The sequence below is a fragment of the Zonotrichia albicollis genome, chromosome 26, assembly GCF_047830755.1.
Source record: "Zonotrichia albicollis isolate bZonAlb1 chromosome 26, bZonAlb1.hap1, whole genome shotgun sequence".
Taxonomy (NCBI): Eukaryota; Metazoa; Chordata; class Aves; order Passeriformes; family Passerellidae; genus Zonotrichia; species Zonotrichia albicollis.
In genome coordinates this window covers 6,341,002-6,360,301 of record NC_133844.1, presented here as the reverse complement: position 1 = coordinate 6,360,301, position 19,300 = coordinate 6,341,002, and the positions used below count along the sequence as shown (strand labels likewise).

Genomic DNA, 19,300 nt, shown 5'->3' with positions numbered 1-19,300 from the left:
CAAATCAATCACTAAAAGAAACGTTTGGAGTATTTTTCCCTGAAACCCTTTTTTTCCCTTTTATTTTCCATGAGATCTCCCCTTAAAAAATGCTGTAAAGAGAATTTTAAGCTCAGTTCGGGATTGCAGGGAGTGAGATACTGGCTGACAATGTAAGAAGGGGACAGACCAGAAAGAAAAAGCAAAGAAAAGGTGTCCAAAGGTAAACTGGAAATGTCTCAGATGGGACCAAACCCACACAAAGCCCAGCCCAAAGCTCCTCTCCCCCAGCCCTGTTTTTTTCCCCAGCACCAGGTGCAGAAAGGGAAGTACAGGCAATAATTACATTTCTATTTCTTCCAATTTCCTATTCCCAAGCTGCTTTGTTGTTACAGGGAATTAATTACGAATTGCTATTGTTGAGTTAATTTCTGTGGGTAATTAGAGCAATGAATGAGGCAGGAGGAGGGAGGGGATGGATCTCCAGGAACAATTGGGGTTTTTCCCTTCCCAGGGAGAGCTCCTGGGTTTTGCACCACAAAGCATCTCCAACTCTTCCCTTTGGATCCCTGCTTTAAAAAAGGAAAGTGCTGAAAATGGGAATTATCCCTCCTGCCCTGCTGGGATGATAAATGATCAAGTCTGAGAGATGCAGAAATATCCTGGCAGGAAAAGCTTCCAGCTCCAGGACAGCAATGGGGGAGGATCCCAGAGCTGATCTCCATTCCCCCTCCTCAGGTGCTCTGGAATTGCATTTCTGCCTCTAAATCCCCTCAGGTGCTTCAGCATCTCCTTCTCCACCCATTCCCATGTCAGGCAATTCCCCTTTCCCATTTTTACACAATTCTACACGGGTTAAAGATGAGAGGGAGGGCACAAAATCCAAAAAAATGGGAGTGGTTAGACTCAAGCAAAATCCATCTGAGGAGAAGAATTCTCTTCTCATTGACACTGAAATATCTCCAGGGCTTGAAGTGGAGCCTGGTCTATAAATTTGATGATTGAAACCTCCCGAGGGTCCTTCCCTGGGATGAGTTGGTGGTTGCTGAGTTCCCAGAGCTTCCCCAGTGCCAGGAAAACCCTCCCAAACCTCAGGGGAGCAGAGCTCAGAGGATCCTCCTCAGGGTTTAGTGGGGTTTTAAACAGCTTTGTGCTAAAAGGGCAAACCCAGAGTGGCTCAGTATTCTTGGAATTATTCCCATGGAACACAATTCCATGAGAAAGGAGCCTTTCTTTTGGGATTTTGGTGTTTAGAAACAACCACTGGTTTGTTTCTTTTCTTTTTTTTTTTTTTAATTAATCTTTACCTCTTTACCTTCTGGTCTTTTCTTTTGGAGAATTCCTTCCATTGGAGATTAGAAATTAAGGGAAGGAGGAAGGCGTGGGAAATCTGGGGGAGCAGGGTGAGGTTCTGCTTTTCCTTTTTTCCCAGAAGGGAACAAAGTGGAAAAGCAACCAAACAAACCAGAAAAGCAAACATTTATAGTCCACCAATTATTCCTTAATGAGCTGCATCCTCCCGGCCCGGGGGTGGGAGGGACCCTGGCAGGCACCACAAATTTTATCCCTTTCTGCTCCAGGATCCATGTTTGTGGTAATTGCAGCCCATTTTTCACTCCACCTCCTGCCACTGTTACACAACATTTATTGAAAGCACATTTGATGGTAATGAAGTTTCTATTAACTATGATTAAGTTTCATAAAGCACCTGAAGATAATTTAAGATGCGCAGGAGCAGAAAGTGAAACATTTGGTTTAGTGCATTAGGAGAGGTAATTGATTAAATTATCTCATTTCCAAGCAGAGATTTGCAGGAGCTGTGCAGGGCCCACCTCCCCAGCTCCAGCAAGGAGAGAAGAGCTGGGAGATGGGCAGGAGATCCCAGAGGTTCTTCCCACAGCCCCAAAATCCTTCTCCTCACTCTGGGAGCACAAGGATCATGAGATCCTTGGGAGGGCAGGGAGATGGGCAGGAAATCCCAGAGGTTCTTCCCAGGTTCTTCCCCATCCCTCCCTCAGCCCCAAATCCTTCTCCTCACTCTTGGAGCACAAGGATCGCAAGTCAGAGGCTCAGGGAAGAGATCCTTTAGAGGAACAGGCTGTTCCTCAATGATCTTCATCCCTGGCTCTGATTTTGCATCCTGGAGCTGCTCCTGCTCTGTGAGCTCTGTGTCCCTGCCCTGCTGGGACTTCTGCTGCTCACAGTGACCCTGAGATGTGTCAAAGTCTCTTTTCCCAGCCTGGCAGGCAAAGAAGGAGTCAGAACTCTGCAGTTCTCATTCTCAAGGTTGTTCATTGTTTCTTACCTATAAAATTCTTTCTCTGGCCTGCCAAGGTCGATTCAGCAGGTAAGAGAGAAGCAGGGTTAAATTCCTGCTGATGTCCCACTCTGGCAATGCCCTACAGCCCTTTCCAGGGGAAATCCTTCTGATGTCCCACCCTGGCACAGCTCAGGGCCCTTTCCAGGATGAAATTCCTGCTGATATCCCACCCTGGCACTGCTCAAGGCCCTTTCCAGGGGGAAATCCTACTGAGGTCCCTGGCAATGCTCTAGAGCCCTTTCCAGGGGAAATCCTTCTGATGTCCCACCCTGGCACAGCTCAGGGCCCTTTCCCAGGATGAAATTCCTGCTGATGTCCCACCCTGGCACTGCTCAAGGCCCTTTCCAGGGGTAAATTCTTCCTAATGTCCCATCCTGGCAATGCCCTACAGCCCTTTCCACAAGGAAATTCCTGCTGATGTGCCTGGCAATGCCCTACAGCCCTTTCCATGAGGAAATTCCTGCTCATGTGCCTGGCAATGCCCTACAGCCCTTTCCATGAGGAAATTCCTGCTGATGTCCCACCCTGGCACAGCTTGAGGCCCTTTCCATGGAGAAATTCTTCCTGATGTCCCACTCTGGCACAGCCCCTTCCAGGGGTAAATTCCTGCTGATGTCCAGCTCAAGGCCCTTTCCAGAGGGAAATCCTCCTGATGTCCAACGCTGGCACAGCTCTACAGCCCTTTCCAAGGGAAATTCCTGCTGTATCCCACCCTGGCACATCTCAAGGCCGTTCCCTCTCCTCCTGGCCCTCGTCCCCCTGCTCTCCTGCCCTGCTGGGGCTGGCAGAGCTGCAGGTGCAGGACAGAGCAGCCCTGAGAGGATGCCAGGCACAGAAACACCCTCCAGGTGAGACAGCAGAGAGCAGAGCAGGACCAGATCTGCACCAGGAACCCCAAATTCTGGCAGAAATCCCTTTTTTCCCAATTCCAGAGGTCGATCCTGAGCTGAGCATGCCCTGAGCCAGGGCTCCCTGTCAGACAGGGATTGCTGAGGATGATCCCCTGGCTCACTGAACCTGCAGATGCTAAAGCCTCTCATAAAACCTTGGCTCCTCCTCAGCTCCTAAACAAACAGCCCAAACAGCAAAGGAGATGAGGAAAATCATATTTACAAGAGAAAAAAAAAAGAACTTTGGGATTTTAATTCATGAGGAGGTTTTTTATCTGAGAGAGAGAGAAAGAGAGGAAGTTGCACTTAATAAATTTACATGGAGCATATCTATCTCCTATATTGCTTCTGTCTCACTCTATAAATGAAACATTTTCTCCTCGTTTGCTGACAATATGAATATTTTATGTTGTCCATGTTTTTCTCTTCATCTTCTCTTTTTTTCTTTCTTTTTTTTTCCCCCCTTAAATCCCTATCAGGAAGTTCCTTTGCAGCAATTTCTCACTTGGTTAATTCAGGTTATTTGTTGGCTCTATTGGATGCTGTTGTTTATTTACACCTCAGCAAGAAGGAAGTTCAATACCTCGCAGTGGATCATTGGCAAAGAGACTCAGGTCAGAATTAATGATTCCTTTGTGTGTTTGATGGATGGAAAGGCTGGTGATGGGCACTTAAATTAGTTACAAGCTATAAAAATGCCCGGTTTATTCACATTTTTGTACCAAACACCTCCAATAATGGCACTTCTCTGTGTGTACACGAGCACACATATCCATGTGCCCCCAGCAAATGGAAATATGGGATAAAAGGGGGTTTTCCTATTTTTCCCATTTTTCTATGGGACTGCAGCTCTCAAAAATGAGCCTGCTCTGCCTCCTTTATGCCAAACACTTGAGCCACCATTTATAACCTAAAACCTGCCAAAGTAATCCCTAAAACTGGGAGACTCGGGCGGATTATGAGGCTCCTTATTTTAATATTTGTGAGGATGCTCAGTTTTAGAAATACTTAACCCAGAAGATCGCTGGATTTTGGCTTTGCCATTTTGTTTTTCGGATGAGGTTTTTATTTCCCTGCCCAAGGTTGGTTTTGCAGGAAAATGAGGCACAAAAAGACCCAGAGAGGAGGGTGAGACTGGAGCAAACCCTTCCCTGCTGCTGGCAGGGGCTGCCTGCACCAAACTGCAAAGGGAAAAGCATTTCCCACGGAAATGGAGATTCCTGCATCCAGGAGCCTCCTGGCAACAGCAGCAGCGCTGCTGGGAAAATGGAAAACAAAATGATTTGTGATTGTGCTGTGATTATTGGGGGTGCATTAGTAAAAACATGTTGGCAGGTCAGTCCCTGTGGCCCTACTTGTTTGTTTTGGTTTTGGGCACTGGGAGAAGAAATCAATAGGTTTTGAAGTTGGGAGAAATAGCTTTAAAGCAAACAGATAAAAGTAAAACAAAAAGCTCTCAAAAAAAAAAAAAAAAGAAAAAATCCTCTCTTTTATTAAGCAAAGAGAAAGCTTTCACCTCTGCAGGAAAGAGAGAAATCCAACTGGGAATCCTGGGAGGGAATAAACACTGGGAGAACAAACATGCAGGACAGCAGGGAGGTGCTGGATCTGTCTGGGGCCAAAGCAACCTCTGCATTGTCACAGACATCTTTTAATGAAAATATTTTCTTTAGGATTTTTCCTCCTCAGAAGTTGAGAGGCCTCAGGAACAAAATGTAAACATTGATTATCTGCTGCTGTGGAATGCAACAGGTGCATCTGTGATTGGTCTCATGTGGTTGTTTCTAATTAATGGCCAATCACAGTCAGGTAGCTTAGACAGAGAGCTGAGCCACAAACCTTTGTTATCATTCCATTCTTTTTCTATTCTTAGCCAGCCTTCTGATGAAGTCCTTTCTTCTATTCTTTTAGTATAGTTTTAATGTAATATATATCATAAAATAATAAATCAAGCCTTCTGAAACATGGAGTCAGATCCTCGTCTCTTCCCTCATCCAAAAAACCCTGTGAGCACGGTCACAGAGAGACACCCCAGGAAACATCCCATGATCAGCACAGCCCCTGAGAACTGAGTGAATGGCACTGCTCCCAAACCCTCTCTGGTTATTCTTTTTTAAAACACATATAAGGAAAAAAATATTAAATTACATTTCTGTCCTTGGACACCTTGGAGCTGTTGTGTAGCCCTGGGAATTTTAAGTGCTGGGATCCACAGGCAGAGTGCTGAGTGTTCCCTCCCTCCAAACCCCAGCAAAATCTGATTCAAGCTCTCAGCTCAGGTAGCTCTGAAGCCTGAATAAGGAATTTTAAGTGCTGGGATCCACAGCCAGAGTGCCGAGTGCTCCCTCCCTCCAAACCCCAGCAAAATCTGATTGAAGGTATCTCTGAAGCCTGAATAAATACACAGGATGCTCTCTGCCACTGGGAAAGCTTTAAAATCCCAGGGCAACAAAAAAAAGAGAGTTCATTTTGTTTATGAGAGAAAATGCAAGGCAGAACCATAGAAACAAGGACAGAGGGCTGGTTAAACACAGCATTACAGAAAGCAGACACATCCTTGTTTACATCTCCCGGCCCTGGCACTCCTGATGGCTCCCAGGGCTGCTGTTCCACCTGACAAGGTGACAGCACAGGGACAGGAGAGGGCTCAGGGCAGGGATAAACTCACAAATCCCTCCCGTGTGCGCAGCTGCAGGGCTGCTCTGCCCAGCTCCCCGTGCTGGGGAGGGACAGCAGCAGCTTCCCAGCGCCAGATGCTTCCCAGACACTGGGTGTGGAAAATGCATGTGTTTTATGATTGGCTTTTCGCAAATATTCAAATGAATGTTACATGTGTTGCGTTAGAAAGTAATGCTGTGTTAATTCTCTTAAGTACTGTGTTAAATATAGTTTTAGGTTATAAAAATTGTTAAAATAGAAACGATGCTATGTAGGATACATTTTTAAAGAAAGGACTCCCCTAGCAGCCACAGGACACCTAAATCTTTCAGAGAAAGAGAATTTATTGCCCTCTTATCAGAAGAAATGAACTTCTTCCCACCTTGAAGGCGCTGTTAGGATTCAGAGGAAGAAGTTGATGATGGCCAGACAGAATCCTGTGTTTCAATGGAATTTATGCATCGTGTATGAGGTGTATGAATATGCAACATATGTTGCTTTTAAGGGTTAACCCTTTGTTAACGTGGGTCCTTTTTCAGGCTCGTGCTGCCCAGAAAAAGGTACCCGGATGTCCGTAACTCTTTGTATTTATTGCCTCATATTGTCCTAATTCAATTTGTCCAAATTATTATTACTCTAATTGTATTGCTATTTTTATAACCATTTTATTACTATTAAACTTCTAAAATTTTAAAAACAAGTGATTGGCGTTTTTCACACTGGTGAAGGGCAAAGCCTTTCCCAAGGAGCTGCAGCCCTGCCTGGTTTAGCTCCTGCTGAAGGCAGCAAAAGGAGAAAACTCCGACCTTGACGGCGCCTGCTCCTGCAGCTCTCCCGAGGGGCTTTGCCTGTTTGTTTGCAAGGAAAGGCTGAGGAGAACATTTGGTTATGGAGGTTGGAGTTCCAGCCTGCAAACCCCCTGGATTTGGGATTTTAGCATCACCTGATCATTCACAGGCAAAGAACGAGCAACACAAAACCAGAGACCAGGAAGATTTCAAACTCCCCACGGAAAACAGGAGAACCACATCTGTTGTGTTGTGATTTCAGGGTTTACCCCAGAACCTCGGGTCCCTCCCCTGATAATTCCTTCCCAGGTGTGTCAGTCACCTCTCCTTTCCCCTCCCAGCACTGTCTGTCAGTCCTGGAATTCCAGAAGGGCATTGAGTCTCTGGGGTGAAACACCGCACACCCAGCCGGCCCAAAGCATCTGTGGGGTGAAACACCACACACCCAGCCAGCCCAAAGTGTCTGTGGGGTGAAACACCACACACCCACAGCCCAAAGTGTCTGTGGGGTGAAACACCACACACCCAGCCAGCCCAAAGTGTCTGTGGGGTGAAACACCACACACCCAGCCAGCCCAAAGTGTCTGTGGGGTGAAACACCACACACCCAGCCAGCCCAAAGTGTCTGTGGGGTGAAACACCACACACCCAGCCAGCCCAAAGTGTCTGTGGGGTGAAACACCACACACCCAGCCAGCCCAAAGTGTCTCTGGGGTGAAACACCACAATGCTGCTGTTTGGTTCAGCACCAAGGCCAGACAAGCTCAGGCAGGTCCCATCTGCTGCCAGCCAGGGGCTCTGTACAAATCACAAATGGGATGGGACTGCTGGGAACGTGCCTGGAGCTGTTTGATTTTCCAGCATCAGCCTCATTCCATGGTTATGACAATGGGAAGATGCCACCAGCTCACATCCCAGGCAGCAGACCAAGAACTTAATGTTATAGCTCACTTTCTAAGTTTTTTGACCAATCACACAAAGCAAAAGCACATTGACAGTAGTTCTATCCAATCACTATAAGCACACATAGCTTTGGTTAAGCAATGCTTGCTTATTTCAAATACAATACCTGCTTGTAAGCCTTCAAACACAATGCGCAGAGGTCCATTATTAAGGTTTAACCTTCCTAATATCTGGCTAGATAAACTTTCTGTAGCTTAGGGAGTTTTTCTAGCCAAGCCAAGACCATTGTTGTATTTGCCCTTGCTTTTCCACAGTTTAAATAATTTTTCCGCTGACCAATCTCATGGCTGCTGCTTAGCTCTGATCACAGTTCTGCTGTCTCTGAGGCCTTTTGCAGCTTTCCCAAAACCCTCCGATTTTGTGGATTCCCACAATATCCACAATATTCGTAAGCATTCCAATACACATCCCTTTTCATGGGAATAGCTCAGACACAGGAGCCTCACTCCCACTGGTTCCCTGGCCTCCAGCCCATCCCTCAGGCCATCCCCAAGCCCGTGGCAGCTCACTGTCACTATAGGACACGAAAAAACACAAGCTCACACCGCTGTTCTCAAGTTGAAGGAAAAAAAGGGAAGATTATTTTCTGACTCCAACATTTATAGATTTCCAAAAGTGACAGCAGATTGGAGGGTGACAATGCCACCTCTCCAATGACACTGGTCAACCTAACAGCCCATCAACTTTCTCCTCCTCCATAAAGGAACGCAAAACAACGAGTTATTTGCAGAAAGCGTGTGAGAAAGTTCACTACAACAACGTCTACATCAGAAGGCTTAAAAAAATCTTAAAAAACCGGGGTGGCAGCTCACCTTGTATGCAGAGCCCCTCGGTGCAGTTCTCGGACTCCTGGCTCAGCCCCTCGCAGTGCTTGCCGCCGTTGCGGGGCGCGGGCGCGGCGCACTCCCGCACGCGCAGGTGCTCGCACTCGGGGCTGCACACCGACCACTCGCTCCACACCTCCCAGCTGCCGTCCACTGCCCGGCGGGGAAAACACGGTCAGCAGATCCTGTTCCATCTCTGCCCTCCATAATTCCATGTCTAATACACTCCTAAGCAAACTTTCGCGAGATAAATGGTGCGTTTAACGAAGCTCTCAGCTCTGTGTTTCTCTTTCTGGTGGTGTTAACATCAGCTCCCCTTCTCTGCACCAAACCCACACCCCCACCCACATCCCTTATTTCTCCCCTTGAGCTGTCCTGGCAGGGTTTTGGGGGTGCCAGGAGCAGGAACAGCAGATTTATCTTTCCAAACAAGCTGTGGGTCTGCTGGTAGATAAAACCAGCACTGGGAGAGAAAAGAAACAATGGGAAGGATTCCACTGATTGATGAATGGAAAAAGATATTTGCTTTTACAAATAAACTTTAGGTTTGATGATAAATGAAATTAGATATTAATGAGGAAGAAAAACTGCTAAATTCCATAAGAATTAAAAATGAAAAGGGAGGGTTATACATTAGAGGGGAATCTTTGGGATCAGGTGTTCCGGGAAGTCTGAACCTCTCAAGTACCTCAGCCAATGGCGAAAGAGAGAAGGGAAATGTGGCTGGAAATTGGGATAAAAAGGGAGGCTGTGTCCTCCAAAACATGGAGAGACCCCAGCGGAATGCCCCATGGCCTCTCCCTTTGTTGCAGTAAAGTAAAAGGACTCCTCTCTCTTCTTTTTGGACATATTTGTGGATTAATTTTCCTAACACAGGGTAAGATCCAGCCTGCCCACAGGTGCCTGGCACTGCACCCACACCCAAACCCAAACCCAAACCCAAACCTAAACCCAAACCCAAACCCAAACCCAAACCCAAACCCGGCTGGGCTAAAACACGGTCGCATTCCCTGTTCCCTTCCCAACTCCCTGCTGCTGCTTCCCACCCAAAGCTGAGGCCCCTGAAGCCCTCCCTGGCCGGCACTCACCGGGGCAGAGGGAGGTGCAGGTGATTTTCTGCACGGACATGCCCTCGCAGAAGGCTCCCCCGTTGAGGGGCGCGGGGTTGGTGCAGGTGCGCGAGCGTTTCTGCCAGCCCCGGCCGCAGCGCGCGTTGCAGCTGGACCACTCTGTCCACGAGGACCAGCCCCCGTTCACTGCAAAACAACAACGTGGGAAAGGGAGCTGAGGGGCTGAGGGGGTGTGCCAGAGCCCCCCAGAACCAAACCCAAACCCAAACCCAAACCCAAATCCATCCCAGCGGGAAGGGCTTGGCTGGGTGTAGCAGTTTGTTTGGGGGATCCCCTAAGCTGTGTGTTTGCTCGTAGCAGCAGGCAAGAAAGGAGAATCCACACAGCTTCTGAGGGTGCTGATTAAAACACCAGCATGGTGGGGGGCTGAGGGGCTGAGGGGGTGTGCCAGAGCCCCCCCAGAACCAAACCCAAACCCATCCCAGCAGGAAGGGTGTAGCAGTTCATTTGTGGTCCCGGGCGGTCCCCGATGGTAGCAGCAGGCAGGCAAGAAGAATCCACATGGCTTCTGAGGATGCTAATTAAAACATCAGCGTAGGATGGGGGCTGAGGGGCTGTGCCAGAGCCCCCCAGAACCAAACCCAAACCCATCCCAGCAGGAAGGGTGTAGCAGTTCATTTGTGGTCCCCGGGGAGTCCCTGATGGTAGCAGCAGGCAGGCAAGGAGACTCTACACAGCTTCTGAGGGTGCTAATTAGATGAGAGTGCTAATTATTGGGGGGGTCTCACCCCTTGGGAGCAGCATGGTTTCTGAGGGAGAAGGGGAAAAGGAGGAGAGAGGGAGAGCATAAGGAGAAAAGGGCCAAGAGGGAGTCTGATCTCCCTGGCACAGCTTAACAGGGGGATTCGAAGTGGGTGCACAATAAGCCTTGGGCCAATGGTATTACAGATCCATGATACTTCAGGGGAGGACCACAGGCTTGGAAAAAACATTTCTGAGGGGTGAGACAGAGCACACCATTTAACTAAAATGTGACACCACAATTCACCTTTTTTTTTGTTAGAAAGAGAAGATGAAGATAAATAAGTGCCAAGAGATTGTCTGTGGTCTCCCTGGCACAGCTTAACAGGGAGATTCAAAGTGGGCACAGAATGAACCTTGGGCAAATGAGATCCATGATATTCAGGGGAAGAACACAAGCTTGGAATAAACATTTCTGAGGGGTGAGACAGAGCACATCGTTTAACTAAAATGCAACACCACAATTCACCCTTTTTTTTTGCTAGAAAGAAAAGATGAAGATAAATAAATGCCAAGAGAGCGCCTGTGGTCTCCCCCATACAGTTTAACAGGGAGATTAAAAGTGGGCATGGAATCGAACTTGGGCCAATGGAATTACAGATCCATGATATTTCAGGGGAGGATCACAAGCTTGGAATAAATATTTTAGAGAGGTAAGACAGAGCAAACCATTTCACTAACATGTAACCCCACAGCTGGGTGATCCCGCGTGCGCTGGGTTTGAATCAGCGCCGCGATAACAGCACAAATCAAAGCGGGGCACAGCCACCTCTGTCCCCTGTGGGATCTCAGCACCTCAGGACTGAGGTGTCACCGAGACCACCCTTGGGGGGCTCGGGAGTCCTGGAATGTTCCAGAAGTGTCTGGTGGCTGGACTTTGATCCTACACAGGAGACGACACCTGTATGAGGATAGGAGGGTTTCACCGGGGTGAATGGTGAAGGGATTGGTTAATTAGAGGGTGAGACACAGGGTTTAGGATTTCTGTACAGGGGGGTTTAGAGAAGTAAGATGGAGGAATTGGGGCGTGTCCTGTCCTTCTTCTTCTTCTTCTTCTCCTCCATCTTCTGTGGTGATGGTGGCACTTTGGGATTGGTCATTACTGAAAGTGCACCGGGCAATAAGAATAAAAGGTATTGGGGAAAAATGATAAATATTGTACACGTAACAATGGGTATAAAGATAGGTGACTGTCCGGAGGGCAGGACAGTGTGCTCATGGCTGGCTGCTGAGCAGAGCTCTGTCAGGCCGAAAGAAAATCTTTTAGATAAACAATTAATAAACATAAAGACCGAAAGAAGAACTGAAGCCTCTTCTCGTCCTTCGATACGCGGGCTGCCCCAAGGCCACTCCGGGCCCCTCCAGGCCCTCCAAACAGCCGAAAACCGGACAGTCCCCCAGCCCTGTCACTGACCATAGACCACCACGGTGGCCGACAGGCTCCTCCTCTTGGCCACGATGTTGGCAGCCATGCAGGTGTAGTTGCCCGAGTCGGAGAGGCGCGCCTGGCGGATGATGAGGTTGTGGTCGGCCCTGGTGTCGATGTTCTCGTCCAGGTTGGAATCGATGGGCTCCTCGTTCTTCAGCCACTCCACCTGGCAGGGAGGAGCACAGGGAAATGTGGGGCAGGCCAAAGGCACCTCATGACCTCGTTAATTGGGGGGGGAAATGCTTCCTTTGGCTGGTAGCTTAGAAAAGCTGTTTTTTCCTCAAGGAACATGGAATAAAACCCCAGCCGAGAGAGAGAACAGAAAATTCTCCCTACAATATTTTTACATATTGCACCATGCACTGGATGTTCAAACACTTGGACAGCTACCAGTTCTATAAAACAGATAATAAGCATTATCAATCCCACTTTTTTTGGTGAAAAAACAGGAAGATGAAATTGCCTGACACGGCACACAGAGGAAAAGCTGATTCTTTCCTCAAGGAACATGGAATAAAATCTCAGCCGAGAGAGAACATGAAATTCTCCCAACGATATTTTTACATATTGCTCCTGCTGCACCATGCACTGGATGTTCAAACACTTGGACAACTACCAGTTCTATAAAACAGATAATAAGCATTATCAATCCTACTTTTTTTTCTTATGAAGAAGCAGGAAGATGAAATTGCCTGACACGGCACACAGAGGAAGAGCCGAGTCATCATCACAGATTCCCAGCTGACACCAACACCCTGAGAACAGAGGCCATTAGTGTTTGCTGCCACGGTCCATAAACCCCCTGAAATGCTGTGCACGATGTGTTCCAATCCATCTTCTCCAGTTCACCTCCCAGTGGCTCTGAGCACGCCCAGGAATCGCCCGCAAGGCGCCTTTCCTCCCGAAACATTAACAGAAAATAGTTAGGGCATGGCAAGCTGCTGTCACAGGAGAGCAAAATTAAAAATAGAAATAAAATCAACCCATTCTATTAAAAGACCAAAGAGCAGGGGGCTGTTTTAACAGCTTTTCTAGATCTGGAGGAGCTCTGGCTGTGCCCTGCAGTCAAACTCCCTTCTCCACTCTGTTCAGATGAATAACCTTGTTTAGCAACTTGTGGAAGGACTTGGAACTTTGTGGTAATGAGCTTATGGCTGTGGTAGCTGCAGGCATTCATTAGCACTCAGCTCTGCGCAGATGGGCTGCAATTTGTACATTTTCCAGTTCCTAAACAAATCTGCAAGCGCTGACCATCAAAGCCAATTACGTTTGGTGCCAGGCAGCAGATTCCCCTCCACAGCAGCACTCCCGGCTTTGCTGGGACGGATCCAGCCCTGCACATCCCAGCCAAGGGCTGCAAACTCTCCTGGAAAAGGCTCCAGGGCTGGGGCACCTCATCCCACACGGTGGCTGTGGAGTTAAGTCATGATTTGACACATCTGTGCAAATGTGAGTTACCTGAGGGCGAGGCTCAGCACCACACGTTTCACACTGAAAATGGGGGAGATTCCAGCTCTGTGATCCATCTCTGCCATCCCTCTGTCCTCCTGTATCCAACCCTGCCCTCCCAGCCAGGGAACACTTCCATGTGCCTGCAGGAGCCTGGGCACAGCCTGGGACCAAGAAGCTGTGCTAAATCCAGCCATTCCAAGCCCTTCCCTGGACAATATCCCTGGGAATATCTTCCAACCATGCCAAACTCTTCCCTGGACAAAATCCCTGGGAGTTACAGCCATACCAAACCCTTCCTTGGACAATATCCCTGGGAATATCTTCCAACCATGCCAAACTTTTCCCTGGACAAAATCCCTGAGAGTGAGTTCCAGCCATGCCAAATCTTTTCCAGCCATGCCAAATCTCTCCATGGACAAAATCCCTGGGAATATGTTCCAACCATGCCAAACTTTTCCCTGGACAAAATCCCTGGGAGTTCCAGCCATGCCAAAACTTTTCCGGCCATGCCAGACCTTTCCTTGGACAATATCCCTGGGAATGTGTTCCAGCCAAGCCAAACATTTCCCTAGACAAAATATCTGTGAGTCCCACCCATGTCAAATCTTCCCCTGGATAAAATACTTGGAAGTGTGTTTCAGCCATGCCAAACCCTTCCCTGGACAAAATCCCTGGGAGTGAGTTCTAGCCATGCCAAAACTTTTCTAGTCATGCCAAACCTCTCTGTGGACAAAACTCCTGGGAATATCTTCCAACCATGCCAAACCTTTCCCCGGGCAAAATCCCCGGGAGTGTGTTCCACCCATGCCAAATCTTTTCCAGCCATGCCAAACCTCTCCGTGGACAAAATCCCTGGGAATATGTTCCAGCCATGCCAAACCTTTCTAAGGATAAAATCTCTGGGAGTTCCAGCCATGCCAAACCTTTTCCAGCCAATACAAATCTCTCCTTGGACAAAATCCCTGGGAGTAAGTTCCACCCATGTCAAAACTCTCCCTGGACAAAATCCCTGGGAGTCCCAGCCATTTCAAACCCTTCCTTGGGCAATATCTCTTGGATTTTTTTCCCTTTCCCTGTGGTCTGAAAACACAGAACAACCAACGAACCCACTGACTGTTCAGTTCCCCTTCTGCAGTTAACCTTAACAGTAATTATCCGAGGGGGTTTCAGCGAAGAAATTAGGAATTCAATTTAAATTATGGAGCAGCCACACGGGCATAAATCAAGTGACAGGAGTTCGATGCTGAACACGCTTTATGTGCAGTGAAATGGGCAGAGAAATGACAAACACAGCCAGCACTCCCCGAGTTCATTATTTCACAAGTGTGTTTGTAAATGGTGACTCTCCTCAGGCCAGGGGATTTCTGGGTGGTGAGAGGGGTTCAAGGGCCCTGTTCCTGTCGGCCGCACCCTTGGAGGGAGCGCACGCTGATCCTGTGGGGTTTGATGAGCAGAAAACTTTAAAACATTTCCATTAAACCGTGCATTTCAAAGAATGATGATGCCAGCAAAGGGAGAACATTAAACAGACAGAACATAAACACCAAAGTGTTGGGACGTGAGATCAAACCCTGATTTGTCAGGGAGGATTGCGCTGCCAGTGCTCCCCTCATCCCAGCCCCCCTTTCCCTGAGAAAATCAGGTTTATCCAAGGCCATCCCCTGCTCTGCCTCAGCAGATGGAGGCTTTCAAAGATGGAGAACCAAGGGATGGATTTATGGGATAAAAATACATTTAAAGGAGTCGTGATGACAAAAGATGTTTGTCACTGGCAGGGATGTAACCTTTGGGAAGCTTCAGCCCCCGCACAAACACTCACAAAGCAACCAGGGAAAATAAAAACAGCAAATAACCTAAAACATCTCCCCAGTGGGGTGAGTGATGGGGTCTGGACTGCAGTGTCTGAAGAGCAACTCCAAACTCCTCAGAGTTTCACTTCCCTCACCGTGGAGGTCACATAGTTGCTTGTACCAGAATTAAAATAATTCCTTCTTAAGAATTAGTCTGATGATCTGGAACCAGACCTTGAACCTGCTATAAAATGCTGTAAGTTTGTAGAAAAATATTTGGGTTTTTTTTCCTCTGAAATTCAGTCTGCTCAGAATTAACCCCTCCTCCCCAGTTCCACAAACACTCACAAAGCAACCAGGGAAAATAAAAACAGCCAAGAACCTAAAACATCTCCACACTGGGATGAATGATGGGGTCTGGACTGCAGTGTGTGAAGAGCAGCTCCAAACTCCTCAGAATTTCACTTCCCTCACCATGGAGGTCACAGAGTTGCTTGTACCAGAATTAAAATATTTTTCCTTTTAAGAATTATTCTGATGATCTGGAATCAGACTTTTCACCTGCTATAAAATGCTGGAAGTTTGTAGAAGAATATCTGGGTGGTTTTTTTCCCCTGTGAAATTCAATCTGCTCAGAATTATCCCCCTGTCCCCAGTTTCCAAGGAGGGCTGATCACATCAGGACCTGCAGCTCCAGGGCACCAGGATTAACTGGGCCCCTCCCTGGGTGGCAGCAGCACAATTAGCATCATCAGAAATTTGTCCCAGTTACAGAAAGCAATTACCACAGACCAGCTTATGGCATTATCAGAGTAAAATCAGCTCAGCACTCCAGAGCCTGGGCAGATTATGGGAGTTAGAGAACTCTTCTCTCTGAAAAACAAAGCTTATCCCAACTCATCCACCAGGAGCTCCTCACCGGTTGCTCTGATGGACATTCAAACATGCCAAGAGCTGGGACTGAATTTTTGGCTCTTTTTGGTGACCTTGTCTGAGTTTCCAGCCAGATTTCACACAAGTGGCAGCTCCCAGCCCTGTGGGCACGGTGATAATTCGGGAGGTCAGCAGAATGTTTAGCCTGGAGGAGGAACACAAACTCTGTGAGGAATGCTGGAAGGAGCTGGGGCTGTTTAACCTGGAGAAGAGGAGGCTCAGAGGTGCCCTTATTGCTCTCTGCAGCTTCCTGAAGGGAGCTTGGAGACAGGTGGGGTTGGTCTGTGATAGAACCAGAGGACACAGCCTAAAGCTAGGTAGGGAAGGTACCACAGAATCCCAGAATCAATCACAGAATCACAGAATCCCAAAATCACAAAATCTCAGAATCCTAGAATCACAGACTTCCAAAATCACAGAATCCCAGAATCTCAGAATGATGAGGTTGGAAGAGACCTCTGAGATCATCCAGTCCAACCTGTGCCCCAGCATCTCACCCAGACCATAGCACCCAGTGCCATGCCCAGGCTTTTTATAAACACATCCAGAGATGGTGATTCCACCACCTCCCTGGGAAGAGCATTCCAGTGCTTTATTATTCTTTTGGTGAAAATTTTCTTCCTAATATCCAACCTGTACCTTCCCTGACATAGCTTGGGACTGTCCTCTGGTTCTGTCAGTGCTGCCTGATGGAAAAGACCAATACGTTGGATTGGAACATGGAACTCCTGCTCCTAAAATTTCAGGCTGGAGGAATTTTCCTCCCTGTTGCAGCTGGAATTAGGATGGGGATGGGCAGGGCAAGTCCCCCCTTGCCACACTTTCATTCTCCTTTCCACCCTGAGACACAAACCAGAAGGAGAAGCCTCCACCAGCACGAGTCTCTGAGGGGTTTAACACCAACCCAAGGGCTGCACACACTCCTCCTGCCTTTATTATTGTGATTTTATCAACACCATCACAAGCCATTAATCCTGCGCCAGAAGCCCTCAGAACAGCCTGAGCAGGTCAGCTGTACCTGCTGCATTCTTTTTAAATTAATCCACTGAGGGAGCTCTGCTCTTGAATCATTTAATCGCAGCTCTGTCACACCAGGCTGGTAAGCATATTTTTCCTTCATTAGGTTGAATATATAATCTCATTACAGGGATCTGACACGCTGACTAACCCATAAATCAGCTGGAGGAGGCTCTGCTATGAGGAGATGCACTCGGGGGTGGCCACAGGGATCAGCTGAGACCTCCAGGGCTGCCCATGCCCATTTCTGGGGGGTTTTTCCCACTGCAGGGCAGGCAGGGATGTTGGGGAAGATGAAACAGGAAAGCCTCATCAATATGATTGCCTGGCAAAAGATTTTGAGAATATAGAAACTATAAGTGAGATTGAAATGAGAGCAAGCTTTGAGATCCCTCAGTTACTGAACAACTGGAAAACAATGGTGTGGCTGGCTGAAGGTGATCCCCTTTTGATGGAACAACACCCTCTGCTTGCAGACAGCTCCAAGGGTCAGAGCAGACCCTGCCAGCTTGGCAGAAGGGCCCAAAGAGGAGTTTTTAGGGTTTAAAATGTAACACAGGATGGTAATGTAATGATTCTTATAGGCTGTGTGGAAATGCTGTAGGATTTGTATCTTGTACTGGATTGGTTAGTGAGAATTAGAATATTCAACACAGAAGATTTATTGTGTTGTAACCGGAACTTTACTCTCTTACCCCTTTTACTCTCTTATTCCAATCAAGGCAGAGGCCATGGGGCATCCCCTGGGGTCTCTCCAAGTTTTGGAGGATGCAGCCTCCCTTTTTATCCCAATTTCCAGCCACATTTCCTTTCTCTCTTTCCCCATTTCTGAGGCACTTGAGAGATTCAGACTCCCCAAAACACCTGATCCCAAAGATTCCCCTCTAATGTATAACTCTCCTTTAAATTTTTAATTCTTATGGAATTTAGAGCTTTTTCTTCCCCATTGTTTCTTTCATCTTTCAATATCTAATTTCGTTTATCAGCAAACCTAAAGTTTATTTGTAAAAGCAAATATCTTTTTCCATTAATCAATCAGTGGAATCCTTCCCATGGTTTCTTTTCTCTGCCAGTGCTGGTTTTATCTCCCAGCTTGTTTGGAAACACAAATCCAGCATTCCTCTCATGCTGAAACCCAAAATGACTCAGGGTTCATTCTCTGAAATCCCAACAAAGACCCAGAGGAGGGAATGCAGGCCAGCATGGGAGGGGGAGAGCCAAAACTCAATTAAAATCAGGTTTGGGATGGGTGTAAAGGGAGAGGTGACAGCCTGGACGTGTGCATCAATTTATAGTGGTAGAGGTGGGCAAGGAGCTGACTCAGCCAGGCTATTTTGGATCCCTGGGATAAGGAGCCATTGCTAAAAATGCCACTGCTAATGCTACCTTGTCTGCTTGCTGAAGACATCATCAGATCTCAGATAAGTTTATTTCTATTTTTGGAACGTCTACCATTTACTGGAGCTCTGTTTTTTATCTCCATGCACAAATGATGAACAAATCAGCATTAATGATCCCAAAGGACATTAAGGGTGGGAGATTCCCAGTGGGTCAGAACACAGAGATGGCCTGAGTTCAGTTATGGGATGGTGAGCAGAGATAAAGGGTCCTGTGCACCTCAAATCCCTGTCCCTGTGTCAGGGTTCAGGAACACAGAATCACAGAATTAATAAATATAAATATAAATATAAATATAAATATAAATATAAATATAAATATAAATATAAATATAAATATAAATATAAATATAAATATAAATATAAATGTAAATATAAATATAAATATAAATATAAATAAATATAAGTATATGTATATATGTATATATATAAAATAGATATTATATATTATATAGCATATATATTGTATATATTATATTTTATATCTATGTATATAATTAGTATTATACATGCAGGTGCTTTTATTGAAGAGCTCTGGGTGTCAGGGGTGCAGACCCAAATCTGACTCTGCCATCGTTTTGAGCCGAACATGTTTTATATTCTATCATTATATAACTTTCATATTAATTATTAAACTTACATATTGTTATGTTGTATACATTGATTTCATCCAAACATGCATTTCTTGTGATCCTCCTCAAACTTCTAACAGAGTTTCTCATGATTATCATGTCTAAACAATGATTACACTGAGAGGAATGGTGGATTTGTGTTTCCAAACAAGCTGTGGGTCTGCTGTTGGATAAAACCAGCACTGGGAGAGAAAAGAAACCATGGGAAGGATTCCCCTGATTGATGAATAGAAAAAGAGATTTGCTTTTACAAATAAACTTTTGGTTTGCCGATAAATGAAATTAGACATGGAAAGAAATAATGGGGAAGAAAAGCCCCCTAAATTCTGTAAGAATTAAAAATTAAAAGGAGGGTTT

The 19,300-nt window shown here is 46.7% G+C and overlaps 1 protein-coding gene across 2 annotated transcripts in view; it reads right to left on the bottom strand.

Moving 5' to 3' along the window:
• Positions 1–19,300, bottom strand: part of UNC5D (unc-5 netrin receptor D) — a 113,259-nt gene that overhangs the window by 25,030 nt on the left and 68,929 nt on the right. For both annotated transcript variants that reach the window (XM_074559242.1, XM_074559243.1), the window contains exons 5-7: positions 11,708–11,888; positions 9,511–9,678; positions 8,411–8,575 (exon numbers count right to left, since the gene is read on the bottom strand). In XM_074559242.1, coding sequence (XP_074415343.1) covers positions 8,411–8,575; positions 9,511–9,678; positions 11,708–11,888 — 514 coding nt within the window. The remainder of the gene's footprint in view (positions 1–8,410; positions 8,576–9,510; positions 9,679–11,707; positions 11,889–19,300) is intronic.